Source organism: Sciurus vulgaris (assembly GCF_902686455.1).
Source record: "Sciurus vulgaris genome assembly, chromosome: 15".
Lineage (NCBI taxonomy): Eukaryota > Metazoa > Chordata > Mammalia > Rodentia > Sciuridae > Sciurus > Sciurus vulgaris.
The window spans coordinates 54,702,124-54,720,310 of NC_136476.1; the positions used below are offsets into that span (position 1 = coordinate 54,702,124).

General features: G+C 49.9%; 1 protein-coding gene across 3 annotated transcripts in view; it reads right to left on the bottom strand.

Annotated features, from left to right (window-relative positions):
• Positions 1-2,533: 2,533 nt before the first annotated feature.
• The window catches only part of FBXO10 (F-box protein 10), a gene marked incomplete at its 3' end in the record, with an annotated part of 52,553 nt that continues 36,899 nt past the window's right edge, over positions 2,534-18,187 (bottom strand). For all 3 annotated transcript variants that reach the window (XM_079113518.1, XM_079113516.1, XM_079113517.1), the window contains 8 exons: positions 17,825-17,974; positions 15,053-15,189; positions 12,796-12,866; positions 11,173-11,325; positions 10,044-10,313; positions 7,755-8,068; positions 4,572-4,753; positions 2,534-2,708 (listed from right to left, as the gene is read on the bottom strand). In XM_079113518.1, coding sequence (XP_078969644.1) covers positions 2,534-2,708; positions 4,572-4,753; positions 7,755-8,068; positions 10,044-10,313; positions 11,173-11,325; positions 12,796-12,866; positions 15,053-15,189; positions 17,825-17,974 — 1,452 coding nt within the window. The remainder of the gene's footprint in view (positions 2,709-4,571; positions 4,754-7,754; positions 8,069-10,043; positions 10,314-11,172; positions 11,326-12,795; positions 12,867-15,052; positions 15,190-17,824; positions 17,975-18,187) is intronic.

Sequence of the window (18,187 nt, forward strand, 5' to 3'; positions counted from 1 at the left end):
CCTTGCCAGATCTATTGACAATAATAGGGTCCCTGAAGGAACTGTGTGGGGAGGCTTGTCTATCCCTCACGGTCCCAAATGACCCCAAAGGCGAGCAGTTTAATGCCGGAGTACTTGGAAGCACGTTACGGGTTAGGTGGCGTACGTCATGGAAGATGATGCAGATGCTTACAGAAAATAGTTCTCTCCATACCTGAAGGACAGTCATGATGGAGATAAACAAGAAAGTTCATGCCTCTATGTGAGAATCCACTCTACAGGAGGCAGCCAATAAAGAAGCTCAAAAGAAAACATGAAACCATCCCAAAATGTACATTGTCCTGAAGAAATATCAGGTAGCCCAAAAGAAAGCAAGTTTCCTCAGAGCCAGGAGTGGACTGCTCAGAGGTAAACAAAACCCTTTTTTTGGTGAATATTATTCAAAACCCAGATTTTGGTTTTTTTTGGGTACCAGGGATTAAACTCAGGCAAACTCAGCCACTAAGCCACATCCCCAGCCCTGTTCTGTGATCCTCCTGCCTCAGCCTCCTGAGCTGCTGGGATTACAGGCATGTGTGATGGTGTCCAGCTGTGACAAGAATTTTAAGAGTGAGTAACTGAAGTTGGTAAGAAGTGTTCGTGGATCTGCGCACCCTTTGCTGACCATCACGTGCTCTACATGGAGGGCCTGTAACTGTTGATCATCACAAAGCCTTAGGCAGGCTGGACTGGAATAATAACCTATAAGTGACACAGGAGGACACTGAGACCCTGAAGGATAGAGCTCTTCCAACAAACTGCCCTGATAAGTGGATCCTGGGATTCTCTTGGCTCCTGTGGGAAGGCCAGGGCCCTGCTGGGCCTGCATCTGACCGGAAACTCCAGCAAGTGTCCAAACCAGAGAGAGTCCTAATGTGCGTCTTAAAATATAGAACTTTATTTTGGTTACTGAGATTTTCACAAGTTCTTGGTTCACAGAAGTCATTTCTTACAAAATAACAAAGGCAGCGTTTTGTACAGCGACTCACATTGGGGCCACCAAACAGAAGTGCAGAGGACAGTGCTGGGGATGGGAGGAACCAGCGCTTTTGTGTCCAAAGTCCTCAGGGAGAGGCCAGTGCTCATGGCTTTCTCTACTCCCTCCCAACCCACCCACCAGAGCAGCACCTGGGGCCTGACAGAACCAGCCTGGGAAAGTGGACAGTGACCCCAACAGGCTGGTGAAGGCCCCGCATGAGAGGCTGAGGGGGAGGGGATAGTTGAGGTTGAGCTGGCCATCTATCTGGACAGCCCCCTCAAGCTGTGGGGACCCAGCCCCACTGGCTTTGGAACCCTGATACATTCACAGGACTGTCCAGTAAAGCCCTTTGGGAGCTGGCCTTCCTCTCCTCACTCAGGCCACTACCCCCACCCTAGCTCTGGGCTGGGACATGGGGACATAATAAGATGTAGCCTGATCTTTAGAGAGTTCACAGGCAAGTGGGTGGGACAGGCTATGGACCCAGACATATCTAAAACAAGGCAAAAAGTGCTCAGTGCCCTGAGAGGGAGCAGCAGAGGGGCAACTGGGGCTCAGAGGGGAGCAACATTGTCATCTGGAGTGAGGGGAGAGCACGTGGAGACGGCAGTGTCCGAGCTAAACCTTGAGGAATGGGTGGGGCAGAGAAGGGCATGCCAGGAAGAGGGACGCTCGAGCCAAGGCACAGTGGGGAACACGGCAAGGCTGGTAAAGGCGGTGATCACCCATGAGGAGGTGGACGTGGCAGGGCCCAGCGCCCCATCCAGACAGGCTGGGCCTGGAGGGCAGCTGTGGGTTCGCTCACGTGAGGCGTGTGTCCTGCAGCAGGCACGGGACTAACCTCCTGAGCTTGGGAGCTCCTCGAGGACAGTGGAGCTGCGTGCGTCCCTGCACTGCCCAGCCTAACTAGCACCCGCCACAGGCTCCTGTTGTAGTGTGTCCTTTTGTCATCCCAGGGCCACCTTTCACGAGAGGCTTCCCATCCAAGCTCCTTTCTCCCTCGGAGGGCCATGTCCAAGTCTAAGAGAACCGTCCATAAGTAAAGCTAACTAGCTGTAGCCTCGGCAGCTGGGAGGCTGTGTTGGACCAGGGGCAGGACGAGCCCAGGAAAGGGGGCGATTCTGGGGCAGTTGTCTCCTTCCCACCAGAATCACTTCCCTTCCTCAGAATTAAATCTCTTCCCTGAGAAGAGTCTGGATTTGGTGTGTGTGCAACGAGTTTCCTATGACTCAGAGGAATGAATCCTGACCCAAAAGCTTCATGAACTGTTCGGGTCTCCCCAACTCCATAACCTCCACAAGTGCAAGGGTGACTCGAAACCCTCCGACTTCGGTTTCTTCTCAAAAAATGTTTCCAAGTTCCTTCCTGCTGAGGCCTGTGGAGCTGAAGGGGTCTGGAGGTACCTTGTGTAGTCCCCAGGGGTCTGGGATGTTTCCAGGGGAACGACAGGAAAGAAGAGGGAAGGGGTGGAGTGTTCTCAGGCACTGCTTCCATCCCAGGACCTGTGCCCAGCTCTTCGGAGTGCCTGCCAGGGCCTTACAGGATGGTGCAGAAGATGCTGCGGTTGCTGTGGTAGCCCCCTTCCACACGGGCGGAGATCCTGGTCGCCATGGCTGTCACCTTCTGCCCACTGTGGGCTGCAGAGGGGCCCCTGAGAGAGTTTTCCAGGTGAGGCCGTGCTGGAGGGTTCATCAGGCGCCACGTGTCGGACCTGGAAGTGCAAAAGGAAAGCCAGTGAACTCTGGAAGTCAAGGGCACTTGCTGAACACTCTCATCTTTGGTTCCAGATCACTGGGTCCCCATGTTACAATCTGGGTAGAGGTCAGCAGGGCATGGTGGCACATGCCTATAATGCCAGTGGCTTGGGAGGCTGAGGTGGAAGAATCACGAGTTCAAAACCAGCCTCAACAATTCAGCAAGACTCTAAGCAGCTGAGCAAGACCCTGTCTCAAAATACAAAATAAAAGAGGGCTGGGGATGTGGCTCAGTGGTTAAGTGCCCCTGGGTTCAATCCCTGGTACCAAAAACAAAACAACACATTGGATGTAAGTCTTGTCTCCTGAGTTAGTGAATTAGGTGACAGGAGACAGAAGAACAAAACTCCTGCAGTCTAAGTCTTGCTCTGCCTCTAATTCTGCATTTAACCTTTGGCGAGTTCCCTCCACAGGCCTCAATTGCCCCATATTTAAATAAGGGTCTGGATAGGAGATCATTTGATCTCTTTCACTGTCCTTTTTCCCCTAGCTGTGTGACCATGAACATTTATAGAAGTTTTATCCATAACCACCAAAAACTAGAAACTACCTGCCTTTCAGCTGATGAATGGACAAACTTCTACATCTATACATGGAAGCTACTCAGCAGTAACAAGGAATGAGCCATGGAGCGTGAATGGGCTATGCTAAGTGAAAGAACCAGTCAAAAGACTATGTTCTAGACTGGGGTGTAGCTGGAGTAATAGGCCTGTGCCACCACAACTGGCCTATCACTGTCATTTATACAACCAGTACAGCAAAGTGCTGACCACTCAGAACAGAGGCCGTCCATAAGCAAGTAGGACAGCTGTGCTGGTAACTCTGGCCATAGGTCATGGTGAGGCACTGAGACCTGATAGATCACTTTAGCAGTGGAATCGAGAGGGCCTAGTGACCCCCTGAAATTTGGTGTTAGGGAAAAGGAGACAAAGAGGCTTGGGAAAGATGAGTGGGAGGCAGTAGTGATACCCAGAGACACTGAAACAAGGACAGCGGCAGCAGCAGCAACTAGCATTTATATAACACCTCAGATATTCATCTGGGTCACGGATCTTATTTTATCCTAAATTGGTGCCACAAAACAGATATTATTATCTAGGTTTTACTAAGGCCTAGAAATGTTAGGTAACCTTCCCAAGGTCACACAATCAGTAATTAGCAGAACTGAGATTTCAAACCACATATTCCCAACTCTTAAAAAGCTTTTCCCAGTGTGCACACCAGTAATCCCAGCAACTGGGAGGCTGAGGCAGGAGGATTGCAAGTTCAAAGCCAGCCTCAGCAACTCGTAGAGGCCCTAAGTAACTCAGTGAGACCCTGTCTCTAAATAAAATACAAAAAGGTCTGGGGATGTGGCTCAGTGGTTAAGGGGTTAAGGACCCCTAGGTCCAATCCTCGGAACCAAAAAAAAAAACAAACAAAAAAAACCTTCACTGGGCACAGTGGTACATGCCTGTAGTCCCAGCAATTCAGGTGGCTGAGGCAGGAGGATTGCAAGTTTGAGGTCAGCCTCAGCAAGCTAGCAAGACCCTGTTTCAAAATAATTAAAAAACAAAACAACAGGCTGGGGATGAAGCTCAGTGGTGAAGTGTCTCTAGGCTAAATATCCAATACCACACATACATACACACACACACAAAGCTTTTCCCACCCAGTGAGCAAGTCAGGTGCAAGTTCTGAACTCAGGCCTTTACCTGACCAGAGCCAACAGCTGGTAGGCTGCAGTGAGCAGGGCAGCAGCTGCAGTCACAGGGTATGGCCTGGCTTCCCCAGCAACCTCACTGTGGTTCTGGAAGACTGGTTCAGCCCCAGGCACTTACTTTTTCTTAAAGACCAGGAACTTGTTGTTTTGCATGATGCATTCTCGGTTATTTGAGATCTGCTGAAAGATGGTCTTGTTGGTCTTGCCCTGGAAGATGATGTTCTCCTGAACCAGGGCCTTGGCACGGCCCCGCACCGCGATGCCATAGGCTCGGAATGAATGGATCCGGTTCTTTATTACCTGAGAGAAGTAGCCAGAGCTTGTCATACTTCAGAGACTCACAGATTGGTGGGGGAACCAAGCAAGAGAATTATCAGTTATAAGACTGAGGGGTACAAAGCTGGGTATAGTGATGCAGGCTTGTAATTCCAGCTACTGAGGAGGCTGAGGCAGAGGGTGGCAAGTTCCAGGACAGCCTTGGTAACTTAGTGAGAACTTGCCTCAAAATAAAAAAAAAATTTTTAAGGGCTAAAGGGCTGGGGTGTAGCTTAAATGGTAAAGCACTTGCCTACCATGAGCAAACACCTGGGTTCCATCCCCAGCACTGCAAAACAACAAACCCCTGAAGGGTGTGCGCATGCTAGGTAGGTCAGCACAGATCCTAGGAGCTCAGTATGGAGATCAGCCTGGGGGAACCTGGGAAGCTTCTTGGACGAGGTGATGGTTGGTGCCGAGTAGAGGAGAGGTTTCCAGGAAGAGGGAATGTTGGGGGCTGTGCCATGCGGACGGCGCCAGAACGGTGCCTGATCACATCGGCAGCGAGGAGGTTAATTGACATAAGCACACTCAGGTGATTTATCGACCACGCACACAATGTATGTGCATGTGTTCTCAAGCACTCCTAATCATGCCTGCTTGGACATCCAGCATCTTGCTTAATCTTTGCATAAGAGGCGTGGCCCTGCCCTCTGCTTCCTGGAGGTGATATAAGCGGGCCATAGACGGAAGGCAAGGAGACAGTGGAGCAGCAGCTAGCAGAAAGAAGCGCAGAGAAGCCATTAGCAGAAAAGAAGAAGAAGAAGTGGCAAGCAGATAGAAGCAGCGAGTAGGGGCAGCAGCGGAAGGCAGATCGCAGAGCGGAGAACTGAGAACACACTTCTAGATCACAGATAGGCAGATCGCAGTAGGCGGGACTCATCACTAAAGCACCTTAGGTAGACCCACCCTTGGTTCACAGGATGCAGGACGCACCTTTAAGAAGCAGCAGAAGCCTAAGAAGATATAGATCTCTGAAAGTGTAGTCTCTCTCTCTTAAGCAAAGCCTCTTTCTCTCTCTCCTCTCAAAGCAAGTAAGCCTCATTTCCTCTATCCTCTATAAACAAGCAAGCAAGCAAGGAAGTAGCCCAGAGATAGAAGTAGATCAGTTTCCAGTCCACCACCCATAAGACCCGCGCAAAATGTTGCTGCAGGTGGTGACAGATATCCGTGGATTTGGTACCGCAAAGAGCCAGTGACAAGGGAACAATGTGTAAAAGCCTGGAAAGAGGGAAGTGGTGCCACAAGCCAGGGTCACTGGCAACTCAACTGAGGCCAACAGTGTGCACCACTGTTGGGGGCTGTGCCATGTTGGCAGCGCCAGGATGGCGCCTGATCACATCGGCAGCGAGGAGGTTAATTGACATAAGCACACTCAGGTGATTTTCTCGTCCACGCACACAATGTATGCACATGTGTTCTCGAGCACTAATTGCCTGCTCGAGGGTCTCGCCTAATCTTTGCGTAAGAGGTGTGGCCCTGCTCTCCACGTCCTGGAGGTGATATAAGCGTAGGTGGAGCGAGACAGAGATATAGCAGCCATTAGAAGCAACCAGAGGGAAAGGCACGCGGCGCAGCAGTAGCCAAAGAAGAAGACACGCCACAGCAGCCATTAGAAGCAGCCAGAGGGGAAAAACACAGCAGCGAGTAGGGGCAGCTGCGGAAGGCAGATTGCGGAACGGAGAACTGAGACGCATCACTAGGGGACCTTAGGTAGACACACCCTTAGTTCACAGGATGCAGGACTTTAAGGCATGGCAGGCCTCTCTCCTAAGCTCTAAGAAAAGCCTGTCTTTCTTTCAAAGTTTCTCTCTTAAGCAAAGTTTCTTTCTCTCTGATAAGCGGGGTCTCTCTCTCTCTCCTCTCAAAGCAAGTAAACCTCATTTCCTCTATCCTCTATAAACAAGCAAGAAAGCAGTGCACCAAAGAGAAAGATAGAAGTGCCTCAGTTTCCACTCCACCACCCATAAGACCCGTGCAAGTTGTTGCTGCAGGTGGTGACAAATATCCATGGATTTTTGGAACCGCAAAGAGCCAGCGACACCCCACCTACCTTTCACTGCTCCCACGGACCTCAGAAGCAAAGACAAGGAATTCTTTACTCTGCCTAAGTCACTGACTCATGAAGCTGCAGAACTGAGAACCACTTTTGGGATCATAATTCTGCAAAGCCAGGGACTGCATTTATTTAGCACAACAGTGAAACCCTTGCACCCAGCACATCACTTTGCATAAAAAGGTGCTCAGAGTTTATGAGGCTGTGGAGAGACAAACAGGTAAAGGAACAGATGTAGAGCACTGCGGATAGTGCTCTGTGAGGTAGGGGTGGGCATAAGCACCACAGAAGTCCAGAAAAGGGCCCCTCAAATGCCTGGGGAAATCAGGGAGTCTTCCTGAAGAAGGTGACATCTAAGCTGCACGGGTGAGGTAGCACAGGAGGTACAGGGATTCTCAGTATACAGAGAACAGTGCATGCAAAAGCCTGGAGGCAGGACTTCTTGCCTCCTTAAGCACCTACTCCATAACAGAATCTGTACAAGATTATTCTGTTAGGGAAAGAGATCTTGATCTGGAGGCCATGAGTCCAGGAGATGACACCCCCACTCCTGGCTTGCCTTATTTTTTAGGTACTGGGGATTTGAGGAATATCCCCAGCTTTTTTTATTTTGAGACAAGGTCGAATTAAGTTGCCCAAACTGACCTCAAACTTGTGATCCTCCTACCTCGGCCTCCTGAGTTGCTGGGATTACAAGAGTGTGTCGCCATACCCAGTTCATTCCTGGCTTCTTGTAGGTGAATCTTTGTTCCAATGTCACTCCACCCACATCTCCAAGACCAAGCAAGTATGGGCAGGAAGGATGATGTCCCTGCTGTGCTGAGTGCTTGTGGTTCTGCTTCTCAGCACAGAGCATGAGCCAGAGCTGGGCCTGTGTCCCACAGCTGGGCCCCGTGTTGCTATCACACATCACACACGTGCACACCTCACCTTAGTGTCAGACCTGGGGAGCAACTGCAGCCCACTGCCCCGGTTGCCAATGATGTCATTTTCGATGACAACAGTGCTGTCACCCTTGGTGATGATGCCGTGGCCTCTGTTGTCATAGATACCATTGCCCCGAAGCTCCACCTTGCACTGGGCCTCCACCTTGACCCCACTCTGGCGGTTGCAGGAAATGCTGTTGTTGGCCACACGGGTAAGCTGGCTGCTCTGGGCCACAGTGATACCTCTGTCCCCGTTGGCATGGATCACATTGGTGATGACGTGCAGAGCCTCGCTGCTCTGGACATAGAGTCCTGAGGCTACAGGCAAAGGGGGTGAAAGCAGGGTCAGCCCTGACGGTACCTGAAGATGTTCGGAGACGGGGGTCTGCTGAGGGTGAGGACCTACGATGCCTACCTAGTGCACTCAGACATCGAAGACCAGGCTCTGAAGGCACAGATCTAATTTTACTTAGGATTGTACAAGACATATATAGGCACATTATCCAATCAGGATAACACGCTTGTTAAAGCATAACAGAATCAGCCTATGGGTGAACTATACGTTGAGGTAGTGTAAACAAATCAAGCATGCCCAAGTAACCTGCCCAGCAACAGGTCTGAGACAAAGGACTGGGGGATGGTAAGCTCCTGCACACAGCATGAGGCAAGGCAGTGCAGGGGAGCTCACATCACAGCTTGCTGGGATGCTTGACAGAGCGAGGTCTCCCCTCAGCTCCTAACTCAGCCTCAACAGCGGCAAAGACCTTCATTCCATGGCTGAGTCTTTACCATTACCTCAGTTTCTCTGTCCAGACTGTTTGGCTTACTTAGACCCTGGTGTCAGTGACTGCTGTCAGATAAGCTTGAGGAATGTTCTCTACAAATACTAGTCAGGAAAGCCTTCCCTGAACTGGATATCTCAGGAGAGAGATGGGGAAGAAGAGGCAGTGACACTTAGACCTGGCCTTGGGTCTCATCTTCTAAGCTGATGAGAGAGCAGGAGGAAACCCAGGAGCATCAGAAAAACTCTTCCTGCTGAAACAAGTCCTTGTGAAAGGCAGCCAGGGGCACAGGCTATGAGAAGACTCTGGCTTCCCTGGACCTCTCTCAGACCTCTGGCTCTCTACCCAGTCGTGAATGCCTACTACAACAGCAACCTACCACTGTACCTAATGTGACAGGGACCTCACCACCTCGTCAAGGCCGCCCCTGCCACCTCTAGACAGCTCTACCTGCTAGAAAGACATTTTGTTTTATTTTCCTTCCCGTACTGAACTGGAATCTGCCTCCCTATTATTTTAGGACATTTTCTCCATCAGGGACATCCTATAATTTTTGAGTAGAACCACTTATGATGCTAAGTAATATGTGTTTAAAGGGTGTTAGATATTTTGGAAAGGAAAAATGGTGTTTGGGGTTGGTATGCTCAGAGACACTGTGTACATGTAGGAAAAGCCCACATCAGCAGGAAGAGAGCCCCTGCCTTGTCAGGGCGAGAAAGCATGACACCAGACCTGGTGTGGGGAGGACTCTGCAGCAGTTACACCTGCCCTCCATAGCAGCCAGAGGGCCAGGTGGCCTGTAGGGGTGGCGGGGGTGGGTCTGGTGTGGAGGACAATGACTGGGATATATGGAAGCAGCTGAGCCATGAGCCTGTATGTTTGAACCTCTCGGTGGCATCTTCCTGCTGGTTCTTCTGATTTGGGTGAGAACAGCAAAAATGAGTTGTGAATTTTTGTGGCTTTGCCTTTCTTAACAGACAGCATGACCACCTGGAGGAAACCTTGAACTGAGAGGGGACAGACTCATTTCCCAGATAGGTGGGATGGGGCTGCTGCCCAGTGATCTCCTTGTTCTGGGCTGGGGAGATAGCTCAGTTGGTAGAGTGCTTGCCTTGCAAGCACAAGGCTGTGGGTTCAATCCCCAGCACCGCAAAAAAAAAAGGATGCCAGCATGACCTATCTCCTTGTTCTCTTGGACTCCCAGGGCCTAGGATCTATGCCTTCCTCCACCGGCACTCCTGAAGTGATTCTCGCCCTATAAAACGTGTCAGTGGGGATGGGAGGAGAGCAAAGTTCAAAGGGAAGTTTGGTCGGATGTGTTCATGGCGTGGGATGTGTGGAGAGGAGAAAGAATTTCAGGCAAGAGAAGCAGCATGAGGGAAGTTCACAGACTAGACGGTAAAAAAGTGGCAGAGAGAAGTAGCTGATGAGGTCACATCGGGACCAGTGGGGGGGCCCTTGAAAGAGTGGGGAGCCATGGAATGTTCTGCAGCAGGGGCTGGCGCACTCACCTCCATTGTGATTGATGCTGTTAGACTCCACAAGGGCGACGGTGATGGGCCTCCGGAGAGGGTCGTCGTCCTTCTCCAGCTCCGTCTCCCAGAGGATGGCGTCTCCGTCCTCGCTGAAGTTCTCTTGGACCCCATGGCCTCCAGGGAACTCACTGGAGCCATCCTTTTGGCTAAAAACTGCCACTCCGTACAGGCCATTATAGCTCACGTGGTTGCTGGTGACGTGTGGCAGGCTGGATGACATCATCCACACACCACAGCCCTTGTTAGCTGGGACAGTGAGAGAAGCTGGTTGTAGACACCTAACAACGGGTGAGGCAGCACCCAGTGTCTCCCCAAGAGGGAAGCAGGAAGGCCGTGGCCTGGAATAAGTCACGTTAGCGCCCTGGCTGTGGGCTTCCCCTTCATACAAGAGGGAGGATAATGACCAGGTCAATCTCACAAGCCAGGTTCCTTCCACCAGGTGTAAAAGTGCTGCCGAGCCACACCTCCAGATCAGGAGCACACAAGCCCGCAGCAGCAGGGCCAAAGGGGTGCCAAGCCCTCCATGCATGGAGGGGGTAACCCCCGTTTGAATCCCAGCCCTGCCCCTTCCTAGTTGTGTGACCTTGAGAAGGTTACCGAATCTCTGTGCCTCAGTTTCCTCCTAACTGTACCTTCAGAAGGTGGTCAGGATTAAATGTGATAATACATACAAAGGGCCCAGCAGAGTGGTGGCCTGAATAAATACTGTCTGTCATTATTACTAGAGAGAGAGTCCAGAAAGATTAAGGCCTTGCCCAAAGCCAGAGTGAGGGAGAATGCTTCTCTGATTATCCTGTTTTTTAGATGTCCACGTGTTGGAGCTTAAATAGGCAGCCTCTTGGCACAAGCCAACTCTTTTACTATTTTACATAGGGATAAACACTGCTCTGCTGACCCCACGGGCTCAGGGTGCATCATGGATAATTTATAAGAGATGCTCTTCATTCTGAGAGGCCTGAGGCGGTTCCTGTTCCTTAGATGCGGTCTCTGAGGCCCAGGGAAGTTGGTGACTTTCTCAGGACCTGTAAACTGGAGATGGAACGTGGCTTCCTGCCTTCCCGGTGGGCTAAACCCCAGAGCCCTCCCCTGGGAACATGCTCCTTACCATAGATGGTATTTCCTTCTATCAGTCCTTTGCCTTCGTCGCCCACGACCACGCCATCTGAGTAGCCAAAGCAGATGAGGTTACTCCTGAGGACCGGGATCCCTCCGCGGCGGATGTCCACGCCTCCCCACTGATTCTCACGGATGACATTTTCTATGAAGAGAGGCGTAAAGAAAGTTAAAACCCAAGGGTCACTTGCAGTCCTGGCAATGGGTACTCGGACAGCTGAGAGAAAGGACACCCCAGACCAGGGTGCCCAGGTCTTACGCTGCCAGCAGTCACACCTCAGAGCTTGTCCTTTGCTGTTTCAGGGGCTGTTTTTCCAGGGCAGGGTTTGCGTGCGTGCACTCCCGTATCCCGCACCCACTGTGCCCAGTGGCCTGGAGACCGATGAGTAAGAGCAAGCTCTTGAACCTGAGGTGGAATCCGGCCATTCCTGCTCAGCCTCAGCTCCACTGACTAGAGCCTTCTCCTCTCTCCCCAGGAGCCACCCTTCCTCCAGGAGTGGGATAAAGGTCCCAAGTCAGAAGGGTGGTCCTGTACATGACTTCACGAGCAGGGCAGACCCTCAGCCCCTGGGACTAGAATGCAATGGCTCTGAGACCCTGTGTGACTGGCCCTGTTCTGTCTCTGTGTCCCCATCTCGTGCCCTTCCCCCTTGCTTGTCACACTCCAGTTCTGCAAATGATCTCCCCTCAGGTGTGCCAATCAGTTCCCCTGGGCAACCTTGTATGGGGGGGTTCTTTTCCCTGACTCTTTCCCATCTTCTGGGTTCTAGCTAATGTGTTACCTTCTCAGAAAGGCCTGCCCTGACCACATGATCCTGAACATCCCTGCCAACCTGGCATCCCTCTGTCACCTCATGCCAATGACCTGTAAGGCCTTATCACCCCCAGGCCGCTTTCACTTGTATATGTATGCTTTAATGTATTCTCTTGCTTTCCCTCTTAAAATGTCAGTTCTGGGAGCAGGGACAGCCTCTGTTTCACTCACTCTGTATCTCCAGCTGCTAGAGCCCGGCCTGCACAGTAAGTGCCCATTAAGTGTTGGATGAATGACAGCTGGATGCAGTCAGGGAATTTCTTGGGCCAAGATCCCAGGCATGGCTCTGCTCTGTGCTGAGACTCCTTCCATGCACCCCGCAGACCTGATCCTGGCCTTGGGGAATATGCTGCCTTACATAAGTGATGGACAAAACAAAGCACTAAGAAATTAAGTAAATGTCCTAAGGAGGAGGCATCCTGGGTGCAGTGAGTGCATCTGTGTAGAAGAGAAGGTCAGGGAAGCCTTTCCTGAGAAGTGATGCTGAAGGCAGACCTACAGGATAAGCAGGTGTCGGCCAGACAGATTTCCAGGGTAGGCAGACGCCCGTGCAGAAGCCCAGAGGAGGGGATTTAGGGAGTCTGATATGGTGCTCTCGGAAGGACTGTGAGGTCAGCTCTGGGCCTGGCAGACGGCAGACACTCCTGAGAAGCGTGGCCAGCACGAAGCCCTTGACCCTGGGTGCCAGCTTGCACAGAGTGGTGTAAGGACCTGAAGCTGATGCGGGTGACACCAGGGGACAGTGGCTTGGCTGCCCATCATCTTGGCTGGCCACAGCTTCAGACCACTTCCATCCCATACCTGTGATGAGGCCTTTGCCATTCTCGTTCACCGCTATGCCAGCTGCACGGCCCTTGAAGATGTGGTTCCCGCTAAAATGGAAGGTGAGCAAGACAAAGGGGTGAGACCAGGGCACTGACAAATGCCTCAAGACAATGCCTTCTTTAGCGGGCTTCCCAGTGGTTCAAGTTCGTAGGGGCAGAAAGCACCTTCTGAAGACCTGTAAGCCAGGAATTTAGAAACCTTTAGTTGTCACTGGGACAGCTGGACCCAAAGCTAAGCCCACAACTATGTCATAGAAGCACAATGATATCCAATTTCTTTGTGGCTTCTCCTTACTGTCATCCACATATAAACACCATTTTAAATAGATGTCACCATACTGCATGGGCCACAGGTAAAGTCTTGGTGGCATGAAGAATTCCTGTGCTTAGCTAGCTTGGGGGTGATTATAGGTCATATAGTTCTCAATGGTTAAAACAGATGCTGGTCATTTCAGGGATCTCAAACTTCATTATGTGTCCCTACCACCCCCCAGCCCTACTTCCTATCACAAAGAAACCTAAAGGACAACAACTTATGCTCTCAAGGTGACTTTTTTTTAGAAAAGCCATGACACTGGTATGATTATGATATTTTTTTTTAACAAGCAATTCAATTTTTTGACATTTATTGATATGCGGTGCTGAAAATCAAACCCAGATACTCACACAAGCTAGGCAAGCACTGTACCACTGAGCCACAACCCCAGCCTTAATTATGATATTCTTCACTCAAAACTCTTTAATAGTTCCCCAGCACCATTGTGCTATGACCACAAGTTACTTTAGTAAGCTGGGTGTGGTGGCGTATGCTTGTAATCCCAGAGGCTCGGGAGGCTGAGACAGGAGGATTGCAAGTTCAAAGCAAGCCTCAGCCATTTAGAGAGGTTCTAAGCAACTTAGTGAGACCCTGTCTCTAAATATAAAAATGAACTGGAGATGTAGTTCAATGGTTAAGCACCCCTGGGTTCAATCCCCAGTACCCTGCCCCCCCCCACACATGCGAAATTAAAAATTATTTTAGTAAGCTGCCTTTAACAGTGGAAAATTATCTGTCTCATAGTAATAGGAGTGGATAAAAATTTTGGAGGAGCAAAATAATGGCGTGTTCTGGCACCTTTCGAGTGATAAATATCAAAGCCGTGCAACAATGTAGAATGGGATGATGTGGGGGTAAAACACCTCAGATTACGGTGCTGCACATTAATGCCAGCTGTTTACTAAAGTGCATACACACCTGCGTGCTCTTCTGCTCAGAAACCTTTAAACATTCCCTGTTATCTTGCCAGAACACACACTCCCTTCCTCAGCCAGGACCCTTCCCTTCTGGCTCAAGCCTTTCTCTCCACTATTCCTTCTCACTGGGCAGCATGGCACATGGGCTGCTACCTGGGTATAAAAGGCCATGCTATGGTGACCCCAGGGCCCATATTTGTTGGGATAGTCTCAATTTAATATATTGGTTGTTCTCAAGTCACAGTGGACTGTGTGCCCACCCTTGGGTCTGCTGTGTTCTGCTGCCTCTTGCTCATGCTGTTCTCTTTGCTGGGAATGCCCACCTCCAACTCCACAGGAGTTCAAGTCCTTCCCATATTTCAAAGTCAACTCCAGTGCTAACTCTGATGGGAGGCCAACCCATATCGTCCTAGTAAAGGTATTCTCTCCTTTTCTTGATACCATTCTGATGGCATCTGTTGACATCCACCCAATACTATAGCAGGATGACAGATACAGGGTCCCAGCATTGACACCACCTTTTCCACCTGTGGCTTACAGCACAAATGGATCCCAGCATGTTCTCATCTGAGGCCACGTGTGGCTTTAGGATCTTATCACAGCATTCCAGGTAGCCTCTACCAAGTGAGCAGAATTGGCACGTAAGTGGAAATTTCTGTGCTATCCTCATCTTATGGTATTTCATGTCCTTCAGCTTAGAGTAAGTGCCCAGTGAGCAGGGGCCACCCCTTGTTTACCTTTGTTATCCCTTGTTAGAAGTGCTCAGTAATGTTTGCTGAACAGAATGTCTACACCCAGTAACTGGAAGGGAACCAGAAGCACAAAAGCAGTCGTGTTATGGGGGTGGGATAATGAGCAGCGAAGTCTCTTCTTTATTTGCATCTGTACAGTTATTGTAGTGAAATTGAAAAAATATTTTCAATTGGAGGACAGAAAGGGAGTAGGGAAACAGACGAGAGTGGGAAAGGGAGGCTGTGGACAGGCCAGACAGTGCCACATACCTCACAATTGGATTTCCATGGTACAGGATGTAAATGCCAGCTTCCTTATTTGAAAAGATTTGGTTGTTCCTGATGACGCCTTTCCCATTGCCAAGGACAACAATGCCGGAGCGAAGGCCGTGGTGGATCTGGTTACACTGCAAGTGAAAATGAGACACCAGAGAAGACAGATCAGACATGCAGCAAGAAGCAGAGTGTTCAATCACTGCCACACAACGGCCCAGGATGGACATGGTGGAGAAAAGGTCACCGATGATCCCTATCACAAGGCAAAAGGACGGGACCATGCTGCTGCCCTGCATCCCTGCACAGGTGCGTGCATGGAAGCAGTGAGGGAGACTGTGAAGAGGGGAGGCTCCCTGCAGCCTCTCGGGATGCAGTTTCACTGGTATCTGTTGCTGAGGGCTTTTGGGCTCAATCTACAAGGCAGGCTACTGAAATTTCTGAGCCTCTCCAGGGTCGGGCTCCCCACAATCGTCCAGTCAGGCCACATCTCCCAGAGCCAGGAAGCCTGTGTCTCAGTGAAGGGTAGCACCCAAGGTCAACAGAATGTTAGCCCAGAGCAGTCCTGAGGGGCTACATCCAGAGAGGGCCAGGAACCATTTGGCTTCTGGTCCTCACTTCTCATTCAGGAGAAGACCTATGGAAGGATACAGATGCCAGGGGAATCGGCTGTCTCGTGAAGGTCACAGGAGGTGGTTGAGCTCTTAAGAAGTATTCATTTCTGATACTTCTTTTGCAAGGGTTTTTTTTTTGTGTGTGTGTGTGATGCTGGGGATTGAACCCAGGGCCTTGTGCATGTGAGGCAAGCACTCTACCAACTGAGCTATATATCTCCAGCCCTCTGATACTTCTTTGTACAAATGGAGAAATAGGCCAGGATTATATAGTACATTTGTGACAGAGCCAGATCTGAAACCTAGTTTTACTGTTTCCCAGTCCAGTTAGTTGCTTTTGTAGAGACTTAATATTTGTATATTACAAAAAAATTATCATAATATAGTGTCACTCTGGGTTGGGGTTGTAGCTTAGTGGTATAGCGCTTGCCTAACATGTGTGAGGCACTGGGTTCGATTCTCAGCACTGCATGTAAATAAAGATCCATCGAGAACAAAAAATATTTTTAAAAAATAGTGTCATCCTAATTGCTGAAATACAATCTCATCTTGCCCCTGCCCTTACACTGGGGATTGACTCCAGGGGTGCTTTACCACTGAGCCACATCCCCAGTCCTTTTTATTTTATTCAAGACAGGGTCTTGTTAAGGTGCCAAGGGCCTCACTAAGTTCCTGAGGCTGATCTCAAACTTGGGATCCTCCTGTCTCAGCCTCCAGAGTCACTGGGATCCACAGGCATGCACCACCTTGTTGGCCTAATCCCATCCTTACAAGTTAGGTGTATCTCTTCCAAAATGTCAGGGAGACAAGATGAGTTTACATTAAGCATTTCATGCTGCAAGCTTTCCTTACTGTCACTTACTTTCCTGACACCCCCACCCCAACCCCGACTGGGGATGGAACCTGAGAACTCACACAAGTGTTCTACCACTGAGCTCCACCCTCAGCTTCACCTTCCTGATTTCTGAAGGGTCTGCAGACATAAGATGCAACCAATGCCCTCAGAAGGTGGACAAGCTCAGAGAGAGAGGTGTGTGCAGCAGTATGTCCACCCTCATCCCCTCTCTCAAAGCCAGGGCTGAAACATGCAGTTCTCTTCTCTTCCCCTGCTACCCCATAAGGTGACCCACTTCTCTGTCCCTCTGCCTGTAGCAAAGAGAACTCCTCTCATCTCTGGCAACAGTGATAGTAAGTTCCTAGGCCAAGGCAACGTGTCAGTCACCTGATAATGATAACGATAATGTCTACTTTCCAGGGCTTCACAAGGATTAAAGGATATTGAAGTAAATATCTACAAAGTACTTAGAAAAGTATCTGCATATAATATACTCTACACCTAAGGATATCTATTATTTTTCTGAACACAGAATTTCTGGAAATCTGTCTCTCAGGAAAAGCCGGACTGAAAAGGAGGCTGTTTTTTTAGATTGCTGGTCACAAATTCTAAGATTTTAAGTGGTTTTCACATTGGTATAAAATCAAACTCAGTATGCCCTCACAATATCAGTGAAACAAATCATTTTCTGAACTATACATCTTACATGTACTCTTTATTTTATAGAAAAGAATGGAACTAACTAGGAGGACTTTTTTTTGCTTGTTTTTAGATTCAGCTGTCTTTTGGAACAGTCCGTATTCTTCTCTTTTTTGGGGGCTGAGGGTACTGGGGATTGAACCCAGAGGGGCTTTACCAATGAGTCATATTACCAGCTCTATTTTTTAATTTTGAGAAGTTCTCACTAAGTTGCTTCAAGCCTTACTAATTTGCTGAGACTGACCTCAAACTTGTGATCCTCCTGTCAGCCTCCCAGACGTGCAAGTCATAGAGCCGGCTTTTGTATCTGTGTTCTTCTCAAACTCAAAGCCAACCATAACCTATCAGGGCTCAGGGAGGGCCCTGTGGAATTTCCCTGTCCATCTCCATCCTCTTCTTCATTGATGGTGAAGGGAAGGAAGCAACCTGTCCAAAGCTATTACTAATGTATGGAAAGACAGAGAGGCGGAGTCACAGGACGCATGGAAAAGAGCAGAAACTACCTGCAAATGGGAAGCACGTAATTCGAGGTGGCACTATTTATTTAAATATCCTCAGAAAAGGTTTCTGAAAACCTTGAGAGCCCGCCTGAACAGGGGAGGAAGACAGAGAAGAAAGTACCAGGATGAGCGGGTTGGACTTCTTCCGGATGTCCACGCCAGCCTCCGCATTGTGGTAGATGTTGTTGCCCGCGATCAGGCCTCCGCCCTCCAAGCGGAGAAAGATGCCGGATGCTCGGCAGCGATAAATGTCATTCCTGAGCATGACGATCTACGCGGAAGAGAGACAGCCATTTACTTTCCTGTCACAGATAATTTGCTCAAAGTCAGTTGGGAACACCTGAGTCTTTTTCTTCCCAGCTGGTCCCTGCAGGTCCCTATAGTTAACCTCAGGTGAGAGGAGTGCCTCCCTCCGCTCCCCACCCTCCCACTGTGAGCTTCCGGGACACCACATCTCACTGGTACCCAGCCTGGCATTGCCCTG